Source organism: Misgurnus anguillicaudatus, chromosome 3 (assembly GCF_027580225.2).
Source record: "Misgurnus anguillicaudatus chromosome 3, ASM2758022v2, whole genome shotgun sequence".
Lineage (NCBI taxonomy): Eukaryota > Metazoa > Chordata > Actinopteri > Cypriniformes > Cobitidae > Misgurnus > Misgurnus anguillicaudatus.
Window position 1 is genome coordinate 34265782 of NC_073339.2, and position 23902 is coordinate 34289683.

A 23902-nucleotide genomic window follows, 5' to 3' on the forward strand; every position below is an offset into this window, starting at 1 on the left:
CCCCCTCTCCAATGAATGAAATGAAGAAATCATACCTCAAGCTTATACCCACATGTGAAAAATATGACTTTAATTTATCTTTTTTTGCATTCTGAACTGTCATTCTGGAGTTGAACAGAAGACGATATGAGGAAACAAATGAGTACACAGAAACATCAACACTTTAAGACTTTTTTTTATCACACATTACAACGTGATTGGCGAAAGGAATTGCTAAACTTAAACAGTAGCCTACCTTCCCAAAATGCCCCAAATTTTCTCAGACCAATTTTTACATGATATTTCTCCTGTCTAGTCATGTGAAAATTACATTTGGGCAACAAACATCTTTAAATTATACTTTGTACCCTCCTACACTACATTGGTCTGATAAAACATCATCAAAACAACTCACAGTGTATTATAAAGTCATTGGTTAATACCTGGATGACTATAGGAATTAAGAAAGAGTAGAATTAATAAAGTTTATAATATTTAGGTGTTTGTATTTTTTATAATAAACAAAGTTATGAAAAGTAAATGCAAATCCTGTTCACAGTGATGCTTCTCAGATGACCGCTGGTGTAATGTAATTTACAGTACCGCAGATGGCGCTATTGTAGCATATATGTGAAGATTAACTTTAATGGACTTTTTCCATGCTATAATTTGGTCCCCAGTGCTTCAATCAATCTAAAAAATGGGAAAAAGAACAACCCAGTAACTTCGTTTTGGTAAACCATTCTCTGCAAGCACATGAAAAAATAGCTCATTCAAATTTGGCTCCCCTTGTGATTTCAGAATAATACCGCCCCTTAATCTGCACTATCCAACCACGTCACTGCCATTTAGTGCAGAGTTCAACTCATTTGCATTTAAAAGGACACACCCGAAAACGGCACATTTTTGCTCACATCTACAAAGTGCACTGTAAAAAAAACTTTGCTGCCTTAAAATTTTTTGTTAAATCAACTCAGATTTACAAGTCATGTCAACAGAGATGAGTTATCACAACTTATAAATATAGTTGAGAAAAGTAAATTTAATTTTATTAGTCATAACAACTCACCTGTAGTTAAAACAACTTTAGTCAAGATAAATAATAGTAAGTTGAAATGACTTGTAAATCCGAGTTAATTCAACAAAAACTTTTAAGGCAGCAAAGTATATTTTACAGTGTGGCAATTTTAACATGCTATAGTAAATTATCTGGTATTTTGAGCTAACCATTTTTGTTAACATTTAGTTTAACAATGATATTAATCATCTGTTTGATATTTGATAATCAATTCATGTGACCCACATCTTTCCTCTGCATTCTAAGGAATTTATTTATTTTCTTTTTAGAGCTATACTGCCCTTGTTCAGCTTGTTTTACAGCAGCAACAACAATGAACTGATGTATAAAGATTGCAATATTTATACCATGTTACTAAAACAAAAACAAAACCAAAAATTTATTTTGAACTTTTTGAAATCACCTTTAATTAGTGTATTAATAATAAAACTTAATAAATACACTTTATAATTTTGTAGACCATCTAACCTGTTGAACCACTAATTTCAGAATAATCTGAAGTTAATTGTTTCTGCACTTTTTGTTAAGATGAGAGGGATGTTGACACATTTGTAGCTGTCCCACTGAAGTTATCCAAAGTGTTTGGATGGAATTGGCAGATTTGGTCTTTACCATAAAAAAGTACAAAGTTAAATACAATTTTATATTTAATTATGATATTGTGTATTATGACAACGTTAACAAAGGACTAGAATACAAATATAATTTACTTGCATTATTGGCAATTTTATATACATAAGCAAAAAAATGTTTTTTATTTATCCGCAGTCTTTAAGGTGTTTATAATTTTATTTGATTGCTTTGTCTTCTCTGAAATTGTTAAAAAACAAAAATATGATAAAATTGCTATATTGTACTGTTTTTGCTATGCTATGTTCACTTTCTGTTACAGTTGAAATTAAGACGCAGTGGTGCACATCTGATGCTTGTTGGATGCTTGACAGTGAGTGGCGTGCGCACGAGGGAGCAGGCTGACGGTAAGCTGCGGCTCTGTGTTGATATTTAATTTCTTTATGTTTTCCTGTATGTGATTATATACGGATGGGCGTGATACATATTTTGAAAATGAATATCAGTGTAATTGTTTCGGATGTAATCGGTGATCCATGAAACGGTCGGGATGTAAGAACAGCACTGAAAGTGTGTTTCCTGCTTTGAGTTAATGCACAGTACGCCTATATTTGTAAATATAGTGGTCTAATGTTGTATTATGTTCGTTTTGTAGTTATTTATCACTCCACATGGTGGGGTGTGCGAGTGCCGCAGGGATGACGCATTTTGTAGACAACACCCAGAAGCGAGAGCCATAAAAGTAGGTGTGTTCGACTTCATGCGGCGCTGCGCAGACCGATCGGCGGCTGACTTGAAGCAGTGCATTTTGGTTAGTACTTTTGTCCGACTTCAGCTGGCGCTGCAGGCACGTGACTGTGTCATATAGTTTTTAAGTACCGCGAGAGCGTTTCGAGAGTAGCCGGCTGCCTCAGCCGGTGCAGCTTCTCCAGAGCGGCTGCCCGGAGTTGTGATGACGTAACAGCTTTACTTGATTGGTCGCCTCATTGATGACAACGATCACGTGCGTTTCAAGTTTAATCCAACCTTTAGTTTCACTAATAAACATTATAAATTCATGTTTTAAAACAGGAAAAAACACGTTAATGTGCATAAATATGTTATATTGTGTTGTGTAATAAAATAAAATATAAAATAACAAACTTTATTGGTATTTTAATAATATAGGCTTGTTTCCCGTTATTTTCGGGTATACAGTATAAGCAGCAATTAAAATATTCGATATAAAATGTTTCTGGTTGCAACTTTTTATTAAAAGATTTGTTTTTATCAAATTCAGCATCTAATTCACTTCATTCGCGATTAAAAACAAGGAAACACGGCGCACACGTCACTACGGCAAGCAGCAGGTGTCCGGCTTAACGGCTCCGTCTTCAGTTCCTCCCTCGACTGCAAGCGGCAAACCTCGCCGATCGGTCTGCGCAGCGCCGGATGATCTCGAACACACCTAGTCTCTTTAGGGAAGCGGCTAACGTGACTAACGTGACAAATGTAAAAAAAAAAAAAAACTCGACCGGCCCAAAAGTGAAGCGGCCCACCGGGAATTCTCCCGGTTCTCCCGATTACCCACTCCGGGCCTGCCCGCATGCTTTAAATAAACAACAAAATCCGTGTGAAAAATGACCGACTCCACTATTTTATTCTGCCTTAATAAAGGGCTTTTGGCTCTGCCTGAACTTATATGTATAATTATATTTTAACCATAAACTGTTGTTAGTTATGTTTCCTGGTAATTTTAATATGATTTAATTAAAAGAGCTAACAATTTCCTAAATTTCCTGTTCATAGTGCGTAAGAAGTAATGTAATTTACAAACACATATAAGTAACCTTGCATAAAATCAACACTGAATAAATGTATCTGGTTAATGTTATTATGGTTTGTACGTGTTTAAAAGTAACTTAAAATGTGTTAAATGAGACAGAAACAGCCGATTGACCAGAAAGAAGCGCAACATTCACGCTGATATGTCACCATGGAAACTCAAACATTATAACGATCCTGAATTCTGCCATTAAATATTAAATCTCTTTATGAATAGGAACATTTAACATATGCCTGAATAACTTAAATACAATCAGCAGTGTTAAAATGCTTTTGAATATCGATTTATTAAGATACTTTTAAGCGTAGCTTCCATTGCTCCACAAATATGAATGTATGCGTCTCTCACCTGCGCTCCATGACCTAACGTCCTTTATTTTTGACAGCTGTCAGTGAGAGGAGATGATAGTGGGCGGGGTTTTTTGTGATGTTGACCTGTAAATGCAGATACGATGGCTGGATTGCGTTTACATTACACTGAGATCCGATCAAAGCGTCCTCGACTACCTATGCATCAGGACACACAGATCGGATAACATTCCGATCACAGACGCGTTTACACTTGTCTTTTCAATGTGTATTTGGACAACATCCGGATACAGGTCGCATGTTAATGCCAAGTGTACACGCAGCCTAATGCGGCTTTCACATAGGATGCGGTGTGCGCTGCGCTCGCCGCTAGGTTCGGCGCAGCCAAGCGATTTGTGCTCTGATGGCCAGACCAAAGTAGGCGGGGTTTTCAATAAATTACTACAGTGTTTATATTTGCGTTAAATAGTCGACGAGGAATACAGAGACTGATGTTGCTCGTCTCCATTTCACGTAACTTTAAGCATACCTACAACAAGCCGCTTGACTTAAAACACACCTGACATGCCAACTTGAATTGCTACGTGTTTCCATGAGACGGCTTTCCTTCCGATGTCTCTGTAGGAGCATAAACTTGTATTATAAAGCTCTGAGAATCCCGAGTATAAGCTTTCGTCCATTTTGCTTGTTTGGATGCCCCGTTTCTATTGGCCGCGCGGGTAATCGTCACAGAGCGCAGCGCAAAAGTTAAACTATTTTGAACTTTGACCGCGGCGTGAGCGCAAGCTGCGCTCGCGCTTTGCTTGGCGCAACAAAAAAACGCCCTCGCGCGGCGCAAGCCATTGAAATGAATGGGTTTCATAGCGCAGCGCAGCGCACACCGCATCCTATGTGAAAGCCGCATAAGCAATAAGGTACGAGAGGCTGTGCTGTATCGTGAATAAGTAACGGCTGAAGGGGTTGCAGGCACTCCGCTTCGCGTCGTGCCTAACAACGCCCTTCAGCCGTTACTTATTCACGATACAGCACTTGCCTCGAGTACCTTATTGCTTTTATAAAACGGTTACCACACAATATTAAAGTAAAAAAAATATTAGTGCAACTTTCATGAAGTTAAATCAATAAAAGCATTCCTTCCGCTAGAAAAAATAGTCCCTGACTGCGAACAACAACATGAAAGCTCAAATAAAAACAACAAACTGTTCTCAGACTTGGGCTGTTTCTCAATATGCGTTCTTCAGCGATCTTGCGTCCTCGTGTCCTCGCTCTACGTCATCATTAACGGTCGAAGTTCATTCCAATTCTCAAGAACGCAAGGACAGAGGACACATGAAAATACCCGGATGTGTTCTTGATATCGAGGATGCATCGAGTGCAGACTTGCTGAAATCGCTTACGCCCCAGAAGTCATTGCGGCAAAACTTCCGAGTTCGTTCTTCCAAGGTCGCCTGGCAAGACCGATCTCCACGAGGACGCAAGTCCGTTCTTTGCGTTCTTGGAATTGAGAAACAGCCTCTGTCTCATTATATGTTTATGTGTTGCTAAGGGTGTTGCTAAGGGCGCAGTGATATTAAATAGAACCGTTGGGTGAAGCGGTCATAGCAGTGTTTTATCGTGAATAAAGCACACCTATTGACCAATCAGAATCAAGGATTGGAACTAACCGTTTTATAAAAATAAATAAAGAATAAGAAGAACATTTTTCGACTAGACATAGTAAACATTTGCAAAATCACAAGAGAGATACAACATTGCAAATGATGAAAATCAGAATTTAAAAGGTAAATATTAAGAACCTGAATCACACATTATCTGTGATGTATGCAGCTGCTACATTCGTGATTTATACAGGTCCAAGTACACTCTCAAAAATAAAGGTACAAAACTGGGGCTGTACCCTAAGTTTCCGTTTGGTACCTTTACATAAATAAAAAACAGAATACAATTTTGGCTAGATTACCATACCTTTAGGACCTACATTGTTAGAAAAAAGTCAAAATATGTACCCTAGCCAGGGAACTACACTGCGACCAAAATGGTCGCATATGCGACCTTTTGAACTGCCGTTGCGACCGTAATTTTTAACGGGTCGCAGATGTGCTACCTAATGTTTTAGACAATATGCTATGATTTACTATGATGAGCATTTACTAAAACAGAAATGTGGATTTTAAGAGTGAGTTTTATAACGTGCTCTGAGCCTTCAACATGTTGGCTTCATTTTGCGTGAAAGCGCGTCGTGTCTCTCCCTATCAGTGTGCGTTCGCGTGCTCTCTGTTTCTCAATGAATTTGGTGCGACGCGAAGCAAGCGCAGGGTCTTCCATGTTTCTGAACTTGAGCAGAGGTCTTTCTTCACTGAGGACGCGGGACCCGTATGGTTCCGGGTTTATATTTTAAATGGTCAGTCGGGTCCGGTTAGGACCTAGTTTAATTACTTTGGGTCCCAAGTCTGATTAATATTGTGTATGTGTATATAACCTGAGTCGATCGGAAAACGGCCATGAGGGCTACCGCGCTAAAGCTCGAGGGCAGTTTCAGCGTGCCTCCGATTACTATGGCGATGGTTCTTGTTACGACCACGCACTGCATTTTCTTTCTCACATTTTTTTAAATCTTATTATTAATAAACCATATCTTTTCTAAAACCATATCCATATTTAAAAAGTTTGCACAGAGATTGTAGCAAAAAAGCAATGCTAATGTCAAGCCCATTGCACTGAACGAGCAAAGCTTAAGATGACCCGGGATATAAAAACCGCAAAGCAATGTAAAGTCTGTCATCGGGACAGCAAGTAGACTTTTAAATCTGAAATAATGAGTGGATTAAGCTTTTTTAGTCGGCAAGAGAGAAATAGAAAGATAGAGCAGAAGCAGCAAAGGTGCCTATCTAATAGAAATTATAACCATCATAACATCAGTCACATTTATAATCTATAGACCTGCACTGTCTATTAATATACTATACATAGTATTGTATTATATTGAGTTTGATAAAAGGGGTCTAATTGCTTCATATATCAGTGCAAAAACAGTAAGTGTTTTCATGGTGCTTTGACAAACAGTGTCAGCTTTGTTAATGGCAAAGAAAGTTTGGGGTGGTTAGATTAATGAAATATAATGTGAAATGAATATTAATTTTCAATAAATCGGTATTGTATTGTGTTGTGTCACACATTATTAGTTCTTCGTCACATGTATAGTCGACCATTATTTGTCAGTGGGTAATGACCGGCTACCACCACAAGTAAATTTCAGATCTGTGGGAAACACTGCAACGTTTAAGAAGGCATGTGGTTTAAAAGATGGCAAGTAAAATAAAAAGCATATCTGTATGCAATACAGTTTCATTATTGTTCATTATTATCCAGAGCGCCTTAATATAACTTGAAAAAAATATGTGTGACCAAATCATATTTTGTGCCAGTAACTGAAAAAGTTGGTAGCGCAAGTGCCACCAGTGGAAAAGGTTAGTGTAGTTCCCTGCTAGCTGTCAGTGGGGCAGCACCCTTTAAGAAGGTTATTGTATGGACCATTACATTTAGTAACAATATGTACCTTTGAGATACTAATATATATTTTTGAGGTACTAATAAGCTCTCTTTGGTCCCAGTATGTACCTCTGAGGTACTAAAATGAAATCCTTAGGGGCAAAGCTGTACTTTTTGAAAGGGTACAGCCCCAGTGACAGAAAAGGTACAGTTTTGTACCTTTATTTCTGACATTGTACTCATAATGGACCCAAGTTTGAATGTGACCCACAGTTGTCAACTGTGCACTTAGGGGACTTTGGCGTTTAACGGATTCTGCCATGGCCTAAGGGTTAAGATTAGCGGATTTTAATTTAATGAACATATACAAGCCAAAAGCATTTGGTTAGTATCATCATCATCTCAATTTTGACAGATGACGTTTATTGGCTTTTGCATCTGAACTCCTCATTTTTTACAAATATAAATAATGAGCTCTGAATATGTCTGTGTTCATTTGTGTTGCAGATTAAGGCACAATGAAAGGCATTATCCCCAGGAGCAAAACTAAAGGTGTTGATATCTGTGCAGGGAAAGAGCAGTGTTATATAATCCGCTCTGATCTCGGCTGCTATATGCAGACAAGTGATTTAAATAAAGGTTCAAACATCAGTATTTTCAGTCTGCATCCCTCCTGCCAGAATGGAGAGCATTATTTTGCTGATAAGTTTGGCCACTTTTACATCATTAAGGGAGAATTGTGCCGCAGGGTCACAGACCTGTCAACAGATGCCGATGCTGAAGTTTATAACCTTCATCCTGAGTTGCAAGGTGCAGACCACTACTTGTCGGTCGATGACACATTTTTTATCATCTTCCAAGAAAGTGGAACTTTCAAACAGACACAAGTTTTTTTTAATCCCGTCTTCTTCTTCGTCAGACCCAGTCCATATTTAATGGTAAACCCTAAGTTAACCTCTAAATACAGTGAAGGTCTTTATTTCTGGGGTCTGTCAGATGGCCTCTGCTTTCTGAAGCCGGTCTCAGAGTGGGGAGTCGAATACTGCAAAATCAGCAACCTTGAGAAAGAGGAACGTCTTCAAGTCTTTTCTCTTCACCCTGATGTTGTAAACTTTCTGCCTGGTGGTCTGTCGATAACTAGAGGCCCAGCCTTTGGCAGGTGGGAGATTATTAAAACTATACGAAATGACAGTGACGCAACAGGGAAATGGGGAAAGAAAATCACTACAAAGGTCGGATACAATAAGGAGACAATGAAACAGATGACACACAACTGGAAGATAGAAACGTCTTTCTTAATTAAATGTAAAGATCTCTCAGAGTTAATTGCGAAATTACAGTTCTCTTTTTCTGCAGAATATGGAGGTTCATATGTGGACACTAAGCAGGAAAGCTGGAATGAAGCAACTGAAGTGGAAGAGGAGCTAACATTGAAGCTGAAGCCCAGGCAGTGTATATATATTTGGCAGTACAGACTGGGTTTTGGTGATGAACCGGTGTTGTTCTGTCGTGATAAAAAAATTGGTGATCAGCCGACCCCTCCAACTGATGTCCCACTGCCACCTGCAGAACCACAAGAAAACCTCAAATCTGAAGATAACCAAGGGATTCAGTGATTTTTACATATCTGCACACATTGGTAACACAAAGAGAAGGCTGTTACTGTATTGTACTGTTAAGTGTTTTTTTGTAGATACACTGCCATTAACGAAACATTCATAAGTCTCATTCACTGATTATTGTGTACATAATTCATATTTATAAGTAAGGGTGTGCGGGTCAAAAACTAAAGCGGAGTTAGTTGTAACGCAGACTGTTTACATTGTTGTAAGATACCGAATCCAATGCTATGTCATATTAATCAGTGTCTTGTTGACTAAAACATAGCATCGTTTTGAAATATGTCTGCAGCTCTTATCAACTTTTTTGGTGGGCTTGAAAATATTTTGACTCAGCGGGGTTAATTGTAACGCTGTGTTACAACTAACCCCTCAGCACTTACAATATGAAAACCGCTAACGTTAGCGTAATTCTTGCCGTTGTTTTAAATAGGCTATGAATGATTGCTGGCTGCCAACAAAATAAATGTGCCTGTCTTATCAAAAATCGTGTGTCAAATTTAATTTTGGTCATATTTTTAAGGTCAAAGATTGAAATTATAATGAAATGAATGACTAAAATCAGACTTTGATGCTTATTATATCAGAATTTGATTTTGAAACTGTAGTATGGTTATTACAGACTGGGTCGCATATAAAAAAATGTTTTGTCATAATTGTGCTGCTTTTTCTCACATTTAGGCATTTGTATGCATTTATAATTGAACTATTGTTAGAAAAGGGCTGGATGAATGAATACAGTGTGTATACCTGTCTATTATACACAGATATGTAAACAATATCCACTTCAAGTATATAGAAAAAATAGTATTGAACTATTTGCCTGCAAACTTAATTTTTAGCAAGTGTTACAACTAACCCCCTGCCTGTTACAATTAACCCCACCTATGGGGTAAGTTGTAACGTTTGCAGAACTTTTAGCAACGTAAACATCTAAATATTCTGTTCACAGTCTGGACAATTTTTCCTGCAAAAGGAAGGCTTTAAAGGTGGTTTGTGTAAATTTTTGTGGCATCTAGTGGTGAGATTGTGAAATTGCAATCAACAGCTCACCCCTCAATTTTAAAGAGCACCTATTTCACTGCTAAAAATGTTATTTTGTGTATTTGGTATAATACAATGTGTTTGCGTGGTTTATGGTTAAAAAACATTATTTTCTGCATACCGTACATTTTTGTAGCTCCAGATCTTCTGAAACGCACGGATTTGAAAAGCTCCGTGTCCCTGATTGGCCAGCTAATCTGTATGTTGTGATTGGCCTGAATACCTCTGACGTCAGCCGGAAATGTGGCGCTACCATGTTTGAAAGATTCGGTTGCTAAAAGGAGTCAACTTACAGGCTGTGAGCCCGAAGTGGGAGGATTTATGATAATTTCGGTCTTGTCTACAATCCCAGGAGGTAAAATGTTGCCTAAAATTCATGTGTATGTTGTAGTCCAAGAAAAGAGATTTACGTTGGAGATGATAAACCGCAACATTGTTTACTTTGGGGTTTGTACCTTTTGCATATCGTTAACATACTTATATACACCTACACACCAAAGGAAATTTAAAAACATGAATCGTACAATAGGTGCTCTTTAAAAAAAACACACATGGTAGCTGCAACAGGACATGTCATCTTCCGAGGTCCTGTCTGGCATGCAGCTCAGAGAAACATATTCGGACTGACTTCATAGGCAGCAAAGTTAAATTCTCAAATATAAACAGAGAGCCCCTTTGTGATAACTATATCTCCATATTTAAAAGGTTTATAAATTGAAAATATAACTTTATTTACACTCAATTTGTGCTCCAGCCGCTTCCTTGGCCTAATGTAAAACATTAATCCAATTTTAATTATTCTTTTCTGTTCTATATCTGTTCTGATATTTTTTAAGCAACCATAGGCTGAAACAAAACTATGATTTATGATTTTCTATTTTGCATTCCAGTTATAGACATAATTTCTACTATAAATTAAATTGTGAATAAATATCAATAACGTGATGAAACAGCATCATTTGAGATAGCTATGGCCTTTAGTGTTCATCACGAATGAAACGACGAAAAACTGAATAAAGCCTCTTTTAAATGTAAGAATAATGAATGAAGACATGAATTAAAAAGCACTCACGGAGCAACCAAGCTGTGAATGAAAGCGCAAAAACTGCCCTGCCGATCACAACCACAGGGTGGCAGTACACACAATGTCACTGAGAATCTCGTGCACACAGGAGCTTTAAAGTTGCCCGGCGATGACATGCAACAGCATCGTGATGGGCACGCACATAGCCATAAATGTGCAGACCCCGACACACGAAAGCCTCAACGAGAGCGCGGATGAACAATGTCCAACAACTTATCCAGTCCTGACGGAGAGATGAGAGTCCATCGGCGAGACGCGCGCCATCTGAACTACACGAGCGGCATGCGCGTTAATTTTGTTGATTGAGAAAAGTTTCATGAAGAGGTACGATGTTTATGAATGGGAGTTCTTTGAACAGTTCTGCACCGGACCCTAGCGAGCAAACGCTTCATCGGCCGCCCTGGGTCACCACTACTCTCGGATGTTTCCTCATATTCACTATAGTAGTGGATATTTTAGGAAACCTGCTGGTGATTTTCTCCGTCTACAGAAACAAGAAACTTCGGAACGCAGGTAAGTCGCGCGCGCGAGCGGGTACAGGTGCGTGTCCGTTTCGCACCTGTGTCACGTTTCTTTGCATTTGCTGCACAAATGTTGATGTTTTAGGGATACACCAAATAACATAACAGAAAGACAGTAAAGATGAGAAGACCGCGCACCCGTGACGTGATTCCATCTCATGAAGTTGTGCGTTGGGTTCGCGGTTCTTTGAAGTCGCCTCGACGGTTTACTACAAACGATGCATAACGCATACATTCAAGATTTTGTTTCTTTGCCGTATTTGATTTCACATGCAAACTGTTAAAGCTCCAAATGTGTCCTTGTTTTTACGCAGGACGTTTTACGCAAGGTAGGCTACATTAAAATAATCCAACGTGAATACCAGCACTGACAAGAAGTTTAGGAAATAAAAAGTCAGCGTGTTAGTTGGTGACAGCTACTACATGAATATTATTTTACATCAGCAAAATATTACGAGATAGAGGTTTACTGTCAGCCCAGTCTCACTAGCTGTACACTAGCTTGTCTTAATTTGCAATAATCAGTAATATAATTGTCATCTCAGTTGTTAGAGCATTACGTTAGCAAGGTCATGTGTTCAACATCAGGGAACACATACTGTAGTGCTTAAATGTATATATTATATATACATTAAATGCATTGGATAAAAGCGTCTGCCAAATGCACAAATGTATTCACATCACTGTGTTAGGCTATCCCTATTATATTGTTCATATTACAGAGTATTTTTATGGCGATTGTCCCTCACTATGTGTGTATACGAGTTTTGCTTTAAGTCAATAATTTTGGTAGTTACACATCTGTGTTACTTTCACTCACCACCAGATGTGTTAAAGGCATTACATTGACTGGACCGAGGGGCTGCTTGACTTTATTAGAAAAAATGAACATATTCGTTGTATTTGATTGACGTGAGTGCCCGTTATATGGCAGTTTATTTTGGCATTCATCCACTTCAGAAGGGCCATGGGACTGTATCTCATCTCATGTCAATCACGCAGTGGAAAAATAAACGGACATTAATCCCGTCCAATGTCTTAATAACGGTCAATAAGTAATGGAAAACGTGCGTCACATAGGAGTCTTATGAAAAACAACGGAGTCGACTTAATTAAACTTTGACCTACATTGTGGAAATTGACATTTATCCCAGGCACTCATTAAAAGCGTGTGAATAAATAGCACGTAATCATTTTTGCGCGTGCCATCTATGCCTGCTCGCGTGCATTCAAGTGCTCATGCGCTAACTGCGGATCACACAACTTTCACAATGGTTTAATTTATTTGATATGAGTAGGCCTATTTTAATCCTTCATTTCATTATTCATCTCATTTTTAAAACACTCTCTTATGCAGGAGAGCGCTTGAGGGATTTTAAACATTAAAGTAATGGATTGATTTGTCAGGCTTTATTGTTCCACAAAAAAACGTTAACATCCACAATACCTTTTTTAGTCCAATTTTTTTACATGTTCTAAACGTATAAGCATTGTCAATTTTGTGCAATTGTTAGATGTCTATTAAACCTCATTCAAACAGACCTTTGGTCCCAGAAAATGCCCGTAAAAGCTTCTGTGTGAACGCAAACACGTCCCGTAAATCTTCTGGGATCATTGCCGGAAAGAGGACCTAAGATACACGGAAAACCCTCTGTGTGAACAAGAAGCCGAAACAATGCCGTAATGGGCATGTCGTAGTGAGGATGCGCGTGTCATCACAACAAAAGTTATGGTTAAGCTCTTTAAAACGAGAGATTTACATGCATATCAACATTCACAACCAGAAATGAGACGCATAAACAATGACGCATATGCCGTAGTGAGGACGCACGTGTCATGGCAACATATAGTTGGTTCAGCTCTTTAAAACAAAATATTTATATGCAGATCAACATTCACAATGAGAAATGTCGCAAACTGGACTGAAGCAGTTATTAGGGAATTATAAATGAAATGCATAAACAATGCTGGGCATGCCGTAGTGAAGACGTGTGTGTCATGGCAACATGAAGTTCGTTCAACTCTTTAAAATGAGGGATTTACATGCAGATCAACATTCATGATGAGAAATGTCAGCAGCATAAAAGAATTTCACATCACATGCTCATTTGAGCTTATAATAAACAAAAATGTCGCTTGTCATCCCAACAAGATATATCGTTCAGCTCCTCAAAGCGGGGTTTTAAATGCATATTAACAATGACGATGAGAAATGTCTGAAAACTGGATTAAAGCAGAGATCAGGGAGCTCGTCAAATATCCACTCTGAAGCTGAGATCATTCACCAGAACGGCGTGTCACGCGCTCCTTTATAGTCTTATCATAAACAAAAATGCAGTGTGGTTTCTGGAGAGACAAATAATAAATAATATGCAAACCTCAGACGCTGCTTAGAAGAAAGTGCAGGACTTTGAACAGGCTACGTGTCTTTCCGGGACCTTGCAGATTCCGGCAAATCATTGGCAGTGTGAATGAACAAAAAAATCAAGCGATCTCAGAAAAATCCTGGGTGCATTTTCCGTGTATTTTCCGGAATGTCTGTGTGAAAAGGGCTTTCACTGACAGCCCAACTTTTCCCTTGTTTTAGCCAAAATTGCTTGCTGGGATGGGGTTGCGCTTACTTGGAAATTCTAACTTAATATTGGAGTCACACATGGGTTTACACAGCAGCTCAAGAATACAATTTTACCACTGGCCTTTCTGCACCTGCTGAGATTGGTTCACATCAATGGAATGCATGGTAACACCATGAGAAACACACACACATGATAAAAAATCACCTTAGAGACAAGCCTCCAATCACAAAGGCCCTTCTTTGAATTCCCAATAATCACAGCAGCAGTAACCGCAACTGCCGGACAAACGGTATGAATAGGTTTATACTGTTGGGAGTAAAGTGGCACTATCTGTGATTTCAGTGTTCGGTAATCTGGGCTGTCTCTCACTTGAGTCATTGTACATGTCGCTGGCAACCAGAGTCTTGTTTTTGGGTCAGAGGAGGAAGTCTGCGGTGTGCGGTCACAGAGAGCTCTTACTGTATGCAACCCACAGGCTAAAGCACATGGCTCAAGTTTGTTTTTACAATTGATGCCCTATCCACAAACCCACTTTTACAGTGGCAGAGATAGAAATTGCGGAGTGAAAACAATGGTTTAGTTAAATCGAATGCCAATGCATTTGAAACATTTTTACAGTGCTGTTTATAAATAGCAATAAATGATTGATTTACCACACAGTATCATCAAATAGACTCCCTTTCTCTTTTTTCTATTTTATGATGAAATGAACATACTGTAGATGTGCTATGTGCTGTATAAGCTTGGGTTGTTGACAGTGTCGTCCCACTGGTATTCATACTATTAAACTTGGCATAATTTGTCACATATTTTAGTTGTTTGTCTTGGATGACTCCTTATCCTGTTTATCTTTTCTTTGCTGGTGTACAGCTTGGATATTTGTATAAACAGCATTCAGATTACTGTCACTGACTCTATATTGTAGATGTTAATTACTGTTGAATGTTGCACTTGTGTGTGAGCGGCAGCTTTGTGTATTAATTGTTGAAGGGGTTTGTTGGCTCTCATAACATAAGTGTATGAGCGTTGTTTATATGAGTTCAAGTACGAGGCATTTTAGTGTATTTCATTAGGTACAACATGCTGCTAGCAATGCTAAGGTCATGAGTTTGATTCCAGAGAACTGATATACCTTAAATGTTATCTAAGTCTCTTTAAACAGATCAATCAAATGTATAAATGCAAATTTAATGCTGTCTGGAATACTTCATATATACTTCATACTGTATATATGCTACGTTTACATGCAAATATAAATACGTTTTAATTATATTGATGGCTCACTCAGATTGAAAAGCCTTCATGTAAACACTATAATCAATACGATTGAGGTCAATTGGATTTAAATTTTGATCGTATTGAAAGTAGTAGTGCAGTCCGATATGTGATCCGATCATCGGGAGAATGCATGGAAACTCGTGAATCATAGTATTTTCTCAATCGGATGCAAAAATACCTTTAGACAAATTGTGCATTCGTTCACGTCTTATATTTACATCTCACGTATCACATGATTCTTGTCACAGAAACACACATTATGCGATAGCAAGGCAATGGCAACACGGATTATTAAGGTTGAGGGGTCACTCGCTGTACATTTTGCAACATTCATGTGTACTTTCATAACATTTCATAAACCAATAAAATAGCATTAATTTGTGCCTTTAAAAAAATCATTGCCTATATCTGAAAACTTCTTAAGAACAACTTTCTCCAACTCAACTTTCTACATTTATCCAGAGGTAAAGTTTGAACTGGACAAAAGATGCTGTGTACAGCGTAGCGTTGCCAAGTCCTCTGCTTTTTGGTGGAGTTCAGAGTTGGGCAACTTTTAAACTGTTTCCGCAAGTTCATTTTTGTCTGCAGGTTAAAGATGAAAGCATTTTGTTGATTAGTTATTGGTATTTGGGCTGTTAATAGTCATTCGTATGCTTTTGGGATAGTTTTAAATGTCCATTTGGAATGTCTTGATATGCAAATTTGGCAACCCTGCTGTTGCCTTGTGCAGATGTTTGATTCAGATTATATAGAATAAACAAACATTTTAATCAAATTGCAAGGTTTAGGGTATATGTAAACTGCAAATGGATTAAATTCAGTCTGATTGACAAAATTTTGTTCATGTAAACATAGCTATTGTGAGTTAAAATGGTCACTACCATAGACTGTAAAATGGACGACGCCCGTTCTCTCTCTTTTACTGATGAAAAGTGAAGCCGTCAGTGTCCCGAAACAGCGCTGAAATCTGTGGTTTTGAGTCTGCGCAGTAGCGATTTCGGGACCAGTCCTGCGCAGTAGTAAGCAGGAAGTAAAGCTGCGAAAGCAAGGCCCCGCCCTCGCGCCCAGCTGTCAATTATGACGTGACACTACCGTTTTATAGCATTAAATAACTAACTAAAAACAAACTTATTTTGAAAACAAACACTTGAGTTTACATCAGCATAATAAAAACTACAGTAAATGACAGAAACCAGCTTCGGAAAAAAGATAATTGAAGTGTAATAAATTGTTTCGTTTGTCTCAAGTCCCATTGAATAACATGGGGAGGCGGGGTTTATGACCTATACTGGGACCAGTCAATGATGGGTGATTGAGATGCTTTGGCTTCACTTTTCAGGGCTTGTGCGGCACGCTTGGTCACTACAGCTACTGTCTTGTAAACATGTCCTTGGTTGGAGGGCAATGTTAATTTTAATGTATAAGTTTAAAAAATATATATTTGAGAAAAACATAAAAGTGTCTGTTAAACTTTTTGTTCACCTTCAGAAAAAGGATGAGCACAGTCGGATTAGATGGATTTAAGTACTGAAGTTTCACACTGACAGGGCTTGCAATGACAAAGTGACCACAAGGTGTCAATTTTAATAGGATTTGGCAATTTCTGCAAGCATGAGTGACAGTGACTGTTGGCAAAAAAGTTTAACTTTATGCAAAGTACATCTCAGCTTAATTGTGTCCTGTGACTCAAAACAACTTTGAAACAACTTTCTGATAAAGTGACCACAAGTGCCCTTCAAGTGTTGAACGAAGACGATACTGATGATGCATTTTTATCTCTTTTTTTAAGTTAAAATGAAAGTGTATAAACATTTTAAAGCCATGATATACAGAACATCACACAAAGATATATATAAAAAAAACATTTTTGATAACTAAACCTAAAAAAATAACAAATGTGATCCTTTAATTTTTAGATTGAGTGCGTCAAAGTAGTTATGACCAAAAAAAAAGACAAATGACATATAATTTGTTATTGTTACTGTAAATTATAAAAACGAAGCTTTATATACAATTTCGTTAACATTAATTTATAACAAGAAAAATCTTATTTTCAGCCCAACAATAACAATGTCAGGTAGCAACCAACAGTACAATAACATCTTCAGCAATAAGTATCAGTGGGCATGTAAATGGTCCGCCCTGTAAGAGAAGTAAGAAACTTTAGAAAGTGCCCTGACACCATTAATCAAACATCATTTTTGTTTATATTGCAGTGGGAAATCTACCAGAAAGGCTCCAAAAATACAAAATACCCATTACAAAGCTGTTTTCTTTACTTATAGGAAATATATTACATTACATTTTATTAGACATTTATTAGACACTTTTATGCAGAGCAACTTACAAATGAGAGTTCTTTCAATATTTTATCAATAAACTAACAATAGGTGTAGTCTACAATATGACATTTGATCTGTCAATGTATTTTTTTGTTTTGAGTACTTGTGTGTAGTGCTAGTAGTAGTGAGCAGAGGTCATTCGATTTCAGCAAGCCTGTGATGTGCCCTTCTGTTATTTCACATCCTGCTGCGTTCTAGTGTCTGTGTTTGTACACACAGATGCATCTGTGAGTCCCTTCAGAGCTCAGGTGGTCTGTTTTACACATGCAGTACAGTATGTGTACACACACATATGGATCAAAGAAGTGTAAATTAAGATGCTCAAAAAGTACACTGTCAAAAATAAAGATACAAAAGCTGTCACTGAGGTTGTACCATTTCAAAATAAGTACACCTTTGTACTGTACATAAATGGTGCATATTAGTACCTTAAAGGTACATACTGTATTGGCAGGGGTGCGTGGGGCAAAAACTAACGCGGGGTTAGTTGTAACACGGACTGTTTACATTGTTGCACAAGGTTGAGCATTTTGTCTTTCCGGTATTTTTTTCATGCTGCCAAAAGACGATCTCCCGCAAATTATTGAAAATGTATAATGCTTTTCCAGAGAGTTATTGATGAACAAGTGTTTTGGTGGCATGTAAGTAAATTTTTTTATCATATGTTTTTTTTTCGGTTTCTAAGTTGGGTGTTTAAGATACCAAATCCAATGCTATGTCATCTTAATCAGTGTCTTGTTGACTAAAACATAGCATCGTTTTGAAATATGTCTGCAGCTCTTAGCAACTTTTTTTGGTGGGCTTGAAAATATTTTGACCCAGTGGGGTTAATTGTAACGCTGTGTTATAACTAACCCCTCAACACTTACTTACGACATGAAAACCGTTACTAACATTAGTGTAATTCTTGCCGTTGTTTTAAATAGGCTACAAATTAATGATTGCTGGCTGCTAACAAAATAAAATGTGCCTGTCTTATCAAAAATCGTGTGTCAAATTTATTTTTGTTCATATCTTTAATATTGATTGAATAAGGTCACGTAAAAGATTGAAATCATAGTGAAATGAATGGCTAAAATCAAACTTTGATGCTCATTATCTCAGAATTTGATTTTGAAACTGCAGTATGGTTATTACAGACTGGGTCACATATAAAAAATTATTGTCATAATTGTGCTGCTTTTTCTCACATATTTACACATTTGTATCCATTTATAATTGAACTATTATTAGAAAAGGGCTGGATGAATGAATACAGTGTGGATATGTGTCTATTATAGACAGATATATAAACAATATCCACTTCAAGTATATAGAAAAAATAGTATTTTTTTTAACTATTTGACTGCAAACATAATTTTGTGTTACAACTACACCCTGCCTGTTACAGTTAACCCCGCCTATGGGGTAAGTTGTAACGTTTGCACTTCTGTCACGTTTGATGCAATTGTACAAGAATGGTAAGTACTAGAAACAAACTTTAAATGTTCATTTGTAGCAGAGATGTTTGTGTTGCTTGTGGAAAAATATAATTAATCAACTCAAATATGTTTTGATTGATTGAGCCAAAACCAAAAAGCGTTAGGTTGTGCCTTCTCTCCTCTACTTCAAAGATACATATTGGTATCTCAAAGGTACCGTCCCAGTGACAGCATCTGTACTTTTATTTCTGTTCTAGAACTATCTATAATGTTGATTTGCAGTTGATCTTAATCTGATACTGAGTTCAGGGTCCTTCGGGACACTTATGCATATCCACCATTTGCAAGCCAAATTTTACCTGTGATTTTCACCACATGGGGACTTTAATATACAGTATTAAGCACAGAAAATGATGCATAATTTATTTAAAGCCTTCGGCTATATATAACCTTATGCTGAAAAGAATTCACAACTATATATATATATATATATATATATATATATATATATATATATATATATATATATATATATGTATATGTATATGTATATACATGTAATGTACAATGACAAATAAAGGCTTCATTCACATATCTGAACCTCTGTGTTATGGTGTAAATTAATTAGTAATTAGTAATGCATTAATGTGTTAAGTCAATAACCATACAAACCTGAAAACAGGAGGTCATAATTCATAAATATTGCACAGACTAAAACATATACTCTTGTCATAAAACAAAGGAAAGATTTTAGATTATATTAAATAAATCTCAATATTTAAATTATATAAATGCAGTAAAACACTTAAAGGAATGGTTAAAGATGCTCACGCGTTTTAGACCATATAACATTTTTTGCTACATACAGCAAACATCTCCTCACTATCTGCTTGCTGCCTGTCCGCTGCTCAAACTGTAAAAAAACGCGATCTCTGTAGACAGCCCAGGCTCCACAAACTGCAATAAAAAAGTGGCCAAACCTACCATCAGAAACGATAACAAAGTGTTCCAGCCAATAAACGACAAGAAGGATTTGGGGGTGGGGATTAGGCGCGTTCATGAAAACACGGAAGGGAGGGGGAGGGGTTAGCTACGCTCCATTTGTTTGAAAACAGTTCAAACATCAACAAAAAGTAACGTCAGTGACACAGATGCGCTTAGAGCGCCTTTAAAAATGTAAAAATCTAAATTCGCTCAGTTTATTCTTCCTTTTGCCACCCAGATGTATTTGATTTCCTTTCTTCTGGTGAACATGAATAAATTATATTATAATCAAATGTTGAAATGAGTTTCATATTTTGAGCTTATTTTAACAGTCAGTGATAATACTTTGAGCTCGCAAAACTTTCATTTGGCTTTCCACTAAAGTCATTCAGATTATTTTTATGATGAATGTATGAGCTTCAACATATTGGGTCACATATAAGAAACTAAAAGGATGGCATTTTAATATAAATTCATTCCTCTGTGTTCAACTGAGGAAAGGAAGTCATATATATCTGGGATGACATAAGGGTGAGTAAATTATGCTTTTTTACATATTTGAGTGAGCTATTCCTTTAAGACACCATTAGTATTTATGTATAGGATCTCTGACCTATATTCCAGTGACTGGGTCCATGTTGTTAAGATCAACATGATTATCTCTCCTAATGTGCTCTTGGTAATACGTCAGTTATGGTATTACTCCCGCTTTGAACAGCGGCTTGATGCGATTAGGTTTTTGTACTTGGCAAGGCCTGAACGTACAGTATGAATGAAGTGCATGTCTGTGGCATAATATGATTAGTGCTAATGGGGCAGTGTGTGAATTTTTGAGCGAGTGCATGCATGCTAATGGTTGGGGGTGTGCAGTAGTAGACTTTTGTCTTTGTGCATACATTTGTAGCTGAATCTGGAAACTAATATGTGTGCGTATAGGGGCCAGAATGTGAGAGACAGTGACCCGTAAAGCAGTCAACATGACAGGCGGTGAAATCACTCATGCTTGCAGTGGGCATCACTGGATGTGATGTTCTTTAAAAGCACAAACACGTAACACATTGCCGAGTGTGTTCTCAAAGACACTGCTCTGACATGCACGCTTGTTTACTTGTCCTCAGGACCCCTCGCAGTCTTTTGGCTTGCATTTGTTCTTCCACAAGCGCCTGTTTGCCTCTCTCTCTCTGTTTTTACCTTTTTGTGACCCCCCCTCTCCCTTTTGTCGCCGCTCAAGCATATTTTAGTTGGGGTTTCGCTCATTCTTTGTGACATCTTTGTCTGTGTGCATCACTCAGTCTGTGCCCCCCTGCTGCTGTTGAAAGTTAATGTGTTCGCATGTGCACGCAGACGGTTGCACCTGTAGAGGAGTTCTGCCAATTGCATTTGCCATCAACACAATCTTCCCCACAAGCTGTTTTAGTTAGGAAGAGTTTAGTTTGGGTCGACGAATGAATAATTTGCACTCACTCATTCTCCCTCTCTGTCAACCCCAGCACAACACTACAGATCAAAAGATAACTCATTTTTCATGGCCGTGTGGATGGTGCTACAGACATTTAGGACTTAGGGTGACCCAAGCCCTGGCCTATGGTCCTTTTTTGATCCTACTGCCCTCTTTCCTCCATTGTCACTTCCTGTCTTTCTCTACTGTCCCCTCAAAAATGAAAGCAAAAGAGCTAAAATAAAATACCTTAAATAAACTTTACTTTCATGGTAAATGTCACTAGACTTTTCATGCTTTTTTTTGTCAAGACAAAAAAGTTTCCTAGTGTACACGTTTACACACTCTCAGAAAAAAGGTACAAGAAGGTAAAAAAGTTGCCACTGTGACTGTACCTTTTCAAAAAGTACACTTTTGTATCTAAAAGGTGCATAAAGGTGTATATTCAAGACAGCTTGCCCACTGAAGCTAAGCAGGGCTGAGCCTGGTCAGTACTTGGATGGAAGACCACCTGGGAAAAAACAGGTTGCTGCTGGTAGTGGTGTTAGTGAGACCAGCAGGGGGTGCTCACCCTGTGGTCTGTGTGGGTCCTAACACCCCAGTATAGTGACAGGTACACTATACTGTCATAAAAGCACCGTCCTTCGGATGAGACGTTAAACCGAGGTCCTGACTCTCTGTGGTCATTAAAAATCCCAGGATGTCCTTCGAAAAAGAGTAGGGGTGTGCCCTGGCATCCTGGCCAAACTTGCCCATTGGCCTACTAATCATCTCCTCATTCTAATTGGCTATATCACTCTATCTCCTCTCCACTAATAAGCTGGTGTGTGGTGTGTGGTGGGCGTTCTGGCGCAACATGGCTGCCGTCGCATCATCCAGGTGGATGCTTGGTGGTGGTTGAGGAGATTCCCCCGTTCATATGTAAAGCGCTTTAAGTACTGAGAAAAGCGCTATATAAATGTAAGGAATTATTATTATTATTATTATATTGGTACCTCAATGGTATCTTAACCAAAATGTCAAAATGCTTTACTGTCCTAGTGAAAACTTTTGTACTTTTTTTTGAGAGTGCACGATGTACTATAACAGAAAAGTTTTTCCTTTGCGTTTTTGAAAAGTTTTGCTTACAGCCAACAACGTTGTCTAATACAATTCCCCTTCACACGAAGCCACAAAAACTAAAAAGGCTGTATTATGCATGCCAGGCCAGTAGTTGGCGATGTATGAAAGCGTACTGTATAAAGGCATGGGCAAAATCTCACTGTTTTCACAAATTTGCATTCCATTCAGCCAAAAATAGCAGTGTTTGGACAAATAACTGAAAAAAATTACAGAACAATAATGTTTTTGTTGATGCAATTAACAGTCCCTCGAGAAAAAACGCGATTATGCGATCGCATGATTCAGCGCATAATCAGCCAAAGTCTGCATATTTATGCGGGTGCCATTTTTTTTCAAATACGCCGCACTTTTGCAGCATAAATTACAGATTTTTGTGCGCAAAATATGTGGGGCTTGCATGATTTCATAATCCCTGCATTTTTTGTCACATATATATCACATATATCTTAGCAGAAAGTTGAAAAATGTTGCATTCACTTCACACAAGCGCAGCCATGTCCCCTGTTGCCATGGGAACGTTATGAAGTGACAAGTTCCTGCAATTTTTGCAAGTTCGCGCAATTTCATCGCATAAAATTGCATAAATATCCCACATATTCCATCACATTTTTTAAGAAAATGTGCCCCAAGATCAAGGATTTTTGCCCGCAACAATCACAAAAAAACTCTGCGTTATTCTGGAAGGACAAAATTAAATGAAGTCTTAAACCTAGGTCCGGGAAAAGCCTGAACATTCAGTCCTGTCAATCACTTTTGAGCACATATAAGAACGTTAGTCTACTCGCCTTCCCAGTGACAATTTCTATGGCATCCCTCATCCTCCCCAATGCCCTCCTTCGTTGCTCTTTCCCTCTCTCTGCAGAGCCCTACTACAAGGGGGTTGGTTGAACTTGGGGTAAGCCAAGCTTGTTTACTATTACTTATCAAGACTGAATGCGCAAACTAGTGAAATAGCAACCAGCGTAGTGTGAGACACGTGCACGCTTTGTAAATGCAGCATGTCAGCAGTCTGAAAGCATTTAAAGTGTCTGAGAAAGATAGGCCTACTATATTCTGAGATAGATGCTATATTCGGTCGACTTATTTTGGCTGGGAAGATTTTCATAGACTTGCACTTTGGAACCTGTTTTTAAAAGTTTGTGTTTTTTTCAGGTCCCCAGATGCCATTGTGTGCTTTGCAAAATCCATAAAATGTTTTCAGTTTTTAGTTAAAATTGTGTTTTG

At 37.9% G+C, this 23902-nt stretch overlaps 2 protein-coding genes across 2 annotated transcripts in view; both read left to right on the top strand.

The window, feature by feature from the left end:
* Positions 1 to 1943: 1943 nt before the first annotated feature.
* LOC129444773 (uncharacterized) lies at positions 1944 to 9051 on the top strand. Its single transcript, XM_055205651.2, has 2 exons — positions 1944 to 2034; positions 7757 to 9051. The coding sequence occupies exon 2, from the start codon at positions 7768 to 7770 to the stop codon at positions 8863 to 8865; it is 1098 nt and encodes a 365-aa protein (XP_055061626.2). The 5' UTR covers positions 1944 to 2034; positions 7757 to 7767; the 3' UTR covers positions 8866 to 9051.
* Positions 9052 to 10941: 1890 nt separating this feature from the next.
* The window catches only part of mtnr1aa (melatonin receptor 1A a), a 52667-nt gene continuing 39706 nt past the window's right edge, over positions 10942 to 23902 (top strand). The window contains exon 1 of the mRNA XM_055205653.2: positions 10942 to 11509. Within this exon, the coding sequence (XP_055061628.1) occupies positions 11326 to 11509 (184 nt within the window). The 5' untranslated portion in view covers positions 10942 to 11325. The remainder of the gene's footprint in view (positions 11510 to 23902) is intronic.

Excerpts from the sequence above, each read along its gene's own strand:
- LOC129444773 (XM_055205651.2), top strand. The coding sequence starts at position 7,768 with ATGAAAGGCATTATCCCCAGGAGCAAAACTAAAGGTGTTGATATCTGT.